Here is a 5,431-nt window from a genome sequence, read left to right as displayed (position 1 = left end):
CATAATTAATGGTGTTTTCTAAATGATGCCTGGTTTCATATGAACATACACTATTGTGGTAGAAAGTATCTAGCATCATCCTTAAGGTAGAATATTACTATTTAACTGAGGTGGGGGAAAGTCAGTGTTTTCAAAGTTTCAAGTAAGTCTCAAGTATAGACGTGCAAGTCCAAGTCAAGTCTTTTAAGTCAAAGTTGAATGCCGTCCAAAGTCATAGGTTTGGAATTTTCCACTCCTCAAAGTCCATAGGCACTATTTATTCATTCATTCATTCATCACGAGGGTCGCAGGGGTGCTGGAGCCTATCCCAGCTGTCTTCGGGCAAGAGGTGGGGTACACCCTGGACTGGTCGCCAGCCAATCGCAGGGCACATATATAGACAAACAACCATTCACACTCACATTCATACCTATGGACAATTAGCTTTGAGGTCTGCGTGCTAACCACTCGACCGCCGTGCAGCCCTGCACTATTTATTGTCTCCCGAAATAAAATGCCATTTTAACAATGTAATGTAAATTCTGGTCGGATCTCTTTGACAATTGGTTGTCATAGACCAGCAATCCTGATTCTTTTTTGGTCACAAACTGTACGAGGTACTAGAAGAGGTGGAAGCAAGTCAGTGTTTTGCAAGTCTCAGTTTTCTGACCTATAAATGTTGTTACAATGTTTTTTCTAACACTGAGTGTGACCAATCACAGCAGAGTGGGCATACCTGGAGGTGGGCTATGGGTGGAATAAATTAAACAGACCGTTTGGGTGGGAAGCAGGAAACCCGTGGAGACACTGCAGGAAGAGGTGCAGAATCTGGAAGCTCTAGAAAGCTTTATGTGCAGATGATCACATGTAGCTGCTCTACAGGAGTCCACAACTCAACACAAGAGGTCGAAAATGACAACAATAGGTCCCATTTACGTCTGGAGTCAGGTCTGAACGACACATTGGGACTAGTTCGAAGTCATAAGGCTGAAAATCTGAGTCCTTACGAGTCATAAGGACTGCAATTGAAGAGCTTGCAACCAAAAGGCGCTAAATCCATTTTGACTGATTTTGAGAAAATCAATGATTTTTAATTACGCACATATCAATCTATTTGGTCATCAAGTCTATATTGCAAATGAAAGAGCTATCAATATAGGTCATAAAAATGCACGCTATAAAAATCCTGCACACACCAGGTATTTTATATCTTTTTTTTAATTAATTTTTTTTCGGATTTAGCGCCTTTTGGCTGAAATGATGGATTTAGCGCCTTTTGGCTGAAATAAATTTGAAGTCACCTTAACTTCTTCAATGGCATTGTTGTAAAAGAATGTAAGGTGCTTTAATGTGCTATGCTAATAAAATAATTACAACACAGAAGCCATTCTCAACATACAATACAAAATAATTATTATTAATTAAATTAATAAAAATGTGATTAAAAGCAGTGCTCATATTTGACTGCACCATGAAGGTGACAGTGACAAAAATCATCTCATTACAAACTCTTTACATTGTATGTTTTTTAGTACAAGTAAAATAATGTTTCTCATGAAAGTTGGAGGTGTCAAGGTAGAGACATGCCTTTTATGGCGTAAAAAAAACTTCCATGTTACAGAATACTGTAAAAACACAATTTGTGTTCTCCTGAATTGCATAACATACTGTAACTATCATACGTGTACTTAATGTACACAAACAAAACAGGATGCGCACTGATACTGGCTTTCTGTATGTGCAATGATAATTGTATTCTTCTCTCTGATTGGTCAGATTATCAATAGATGGGAAACTTGGGCCAATCAGAATAAAGAATAAAGAAAGGGATTTAGCTCCTTTTGGTTGAAATCTGAAATGGAAATAGCGCCTTTTGGTTGAAAGCATACATTTCATATCACTTTTTTTCATATTTTTAAAAATGATTTCAAGACCAAAATATGTGATTTGGATACACATGACAGAGGTCTATTAAACTCATGAAAAACATGCAACTTAGTGAAAATTGGATTTAGCGCCTTTTGGTTGCAAGCTCTTCAATTGTTGGCTATTAAATTTGACAGATTCAATGAATGCTGCATCATAAATGTAAACATTATGACATCATTGCAGTGCTGCATACTGACATACGTACATTAGCGTGAACAAGCGACACAAATAGCATAAATTCCTCTCTCCGTTGTTGCACGGAGGTGACAATTCCCTGAATAGCAGCACCTTCCCCCAACCAAAGCTCCCCAGTCTGTAGTACTTCAACCAGTACCAAATATTTTGGACCCCCTTCCTAAAACGATTCAATCAGTATCCACTCACCTGGGAGAAGTTGAGGCCATTGAGAGGATGACACTGTTCTTCCACCTTCTCGACAGCTCCCGTCCTCTTCCTCATCCTCTCCGCCTCCTGCGCCAGGTAGAGGTCCAGCACCGGCACGCCTCTTGTCTTAATATCCGCCTCGGTCAGCGAGTTCACCATCAACATGACCCAAACCGGTCGTTTCCTTTCCCAGTTCCCGGCGATGGCGTTGAAGAGGTAGTCCGCATAAAGTCCTTTCCCTCGCTGATCTGGCGTCATCCACGAAGGCATCATGAGTTTCACGTACTCCAGGTGCCTCTTAAGTCTGCGATAGATGTCTCTGGGTAGAACGTCCTGCAGGTTCTCGCCCTGGGGGAGCAGCTGACAGCTGGTCAAAGCGGAGATGGTGAACGGATCTGTCAGATCCAGCTCAAAGTAGACTATGTTGCTCTCCTGGAAGGCCTGCTTGGAGTTCTCAGGGATGAAGTCCCATACACGGGTGTAGGGAACGTGGATTGTACCGTAGAAATACGAGGGGGGGTCCCGTTTGATCGTCCATAAGAAGGAGTTTAAGTCTGTTTGCTGGAGAAAGAAAACAAGTGTTATTTGTAGTTTTTGAGGGTTGTAATTGGCTACGGCAGAAACCGTTGGTCTGGGGTTCTAGTTTCAAAACAGGATTTAAAAAAAATGATGAGAGTTATTTAAAATTGTCAAAAATGTGTATAATATAGGACCTGTAAGTTTGATATCCTTGAATGCTTGAATGTAACGTCACTGACGCTTCGGGAAGCAAAATAAGCATTTAAACACTCTCGCATTGCAAAAAAGAGAAGCTAATGATGTTATTTTCTGCCTTCACTGGCCTGTCTGACACTTACCCGAGACACTGTTTATTAGCCGTGTGCTAACAGAGTGCTAATGACTTATTAACAGGCCACTTGGGAGCAAAGTGTCAAACAAACAATACACATGACGTCACGTCATCAGACTGCGGATTAGCTGCCTTCATGTTTTCCACACGGATCGGACCTGGAATCCTGGAATACTCAACTAGCCCGGACAACACTTTATTGGCTGTAGATCTCGAAAACATGAAAAAACAAATCTGATGTACTTTGGGATTTTTCTGAAATATTTGGTGACTTAAATGAAGTAAGCGAATAACACAAAATGACCGTCTCGTGCAAAATTTTGGACTACATGAATTAGAATTTTACTTGTTTATTAGCATCGTGGTGAGTCCATGTTCACCCTCAAGGTATGCCTGGCTTCTCAACTGGGACACATAAAATTATGAGCAAATCTAATAAGCAAAAAATAAAATAAAATTACAGTTTGATTATGGCTCCCTCACTATATCAGTTTTGTGCTACATTATGGTGTATTATATTCCTACATACTGGTGTAGTATTCTGGTCACTAGATGTCAGTAATGACACAAAACATTAAGCTATTACCTTATATTACATTACCTTAACACTGCAAAAAAACTTCCTCTCCCATTCGGTGTGGAAGTGGTACGTTTTGGGCTGCTTAAGTTTATAATAAATAAATTTGACGCTGACTGGTTAGCTTGTTAGCTCGCTTGCTGTTGGCCGTCTTGGTTGTCGCAGGTCTAATTAATACCCACATTTCCAAAATAATTTCCAGGTAAACATTGCATACACAATGTGGCACCTGTTGAGAATCCGTGATGTTGTCAACTCCAAGCCTTTACTGAGCCAAGGCAGACATTAAAATTAAAGTAGACAAATCTCACCGAGCATGGAGTGACTTACTGTATTCTGTATTCCTTCTGACATCTAGTGGAAGAGTGATAAATTGTTTAATTGTGTCACTTTGGGAATTTTGGAGTAAATAAATCATGTTTAATTAAGCAGAATGGGACAATCCAAAGGCACATTTGATGATTTCTCATCACGGCACACTACTGTATATGCGGTGGCACAGTGGTTGGGAATCAGATCTTTCTTGGAACACATTAGAGTAATTTTTACGTTTTTTTTTTCAAAAAAATTAAAAAATGTCACCAGAAAATTCAGTTACATTGAATTATAACACGAGGTGAGTATGACTTATTACTTTTGTAAAATAAAAAAAGTATCCAAAAAGTGTATAGAAGTATAAAAAAGTGTACAATTAAGACAATTAAGAGTGATTTACTACATGGGATGCAGATGAACATCTATCTATCTGTCTGTCTTACTTACTTTCTTGTGGAGCTCACAGTTGCTTGAGTCAGATCTGATCCTCCACTGGTCACTTTTGACCAGAAGAACCAGGCAGGACTGGATCAATGCGCCCAGGGTTCCGCGCATCGTGACTCTGTCCTCTCAGACACACACGCACACGCACACGCACACACACAAAGTAATCCAAACTATGTTTTCTTAGAATGCATGCATGAGTTAATGCTTCCACGGATCCACGCGTCCACGCTAAACAAACCAGTCATGCTCAGGCTTTGCGCACAGGCGTAATAGCAGCAGCAGAAGTGGTGGTAATGATGGGAGATGTTGGTGGTCATTTGGTGGAGTTTCTCTTTCCCTTCCACCGGAGTCGCATCGTCAGCTTGTCACGGAGATGTCTGCGTGTCCGCTCCTCTGTCCGATGATCACTTTGTTGGAGGTGCTCCAAAGTTGTTGCGTAAAATCCACGCGCGTCTGAATGAATGGAAGCAGCAGGAAAAAAAAAGTTCGCTCCTCACTTCTTCTTCACTATTTGCATCTCTGTGCGTCTGCCTCGCTGCTGCGTGTGTATGTGTCCTACCCCCTGTGTCGCCTGCACCCCCCCCCCCCTACACACACACACACACACACACACACACACCATCTAACCTCACTTTAACCTTACACCAATTCTCAACCCCCTAACATTTAATGATTACCGTAATGGGGACAGTCTGACCGTGCAAGGAGATTTATGACTCATCACAATCTCAAACTTTCCCCATCGTTCATTCCAATATGTACAAAGTAGCAGCAAAAAATATAAGCAAAATATGAGCACTGATAACATGTATGAAAAATACTGACTTTTTTTTCTTGGTCAAGTTGCCTGCGGGCAAGGCAGGAGGTGCCAGTGGAGATGCAGCAGCCAGATTACCATAATGCCTTACAAGGTGGGGGCATTAACATGACAAAACCTGCAATAACGAGGC

General features: G+C 41.0%; 1 protein-coding gene across 1 annotated transcript in view; it reads right to left on the bottom strand.

Annotated features, from left to right (window-relative positions):
• Positions 1 to 5,033, bottom strand: part of trabd2a (TraB domain containing 2A) — a 60,032-nt gene extending 54,999 nt beyond the window's left edge. The window contains exons 1-2 of the mRNA XM_058064202.2: positions 4,482 to 5,033; positions 2,293 to 2,853 (exon numbers count right to left, since the gene is read on the bottom strand). Of these exons, the coding sequence (XP_057920185.2) occupies positions 2,293 to 2,853; positions 4,482 to 4,589 (669 nt within the window). The 5' untranslated portion in view covers positions 4,590 to 5,033. The remainder of the gene's footprint in view (positions 1 to 2,292; positions 2,854 to 4,481) is intronic.
• Between the last annotated feature and the right edge of the window lie 398 nt (positions 5,034 to 5,431).

This window comes from Doryrhamphus excisus, linkage group LG10 (assembly GCF_037039965.1).
Source record: "Doryrhamphus excisus strain RoL-2023G ecotype Guam linkage group LG10, RoL_Dexc_Guam_v1.1, whole genome shotgun sequence".
Taxonomy (NCBI): Eukaryota; Metazoa; Chordata; class Actinopteri; order Syngnathiformes; family Syngnathidae; genus Doryrhamphus; species Doryrhamphus excisus.
The sequence above is the reverse complement of the archived record's forward strand: the minus strand, read 5'-3'. Positions and strand labels throughout refer to the sequence as shown.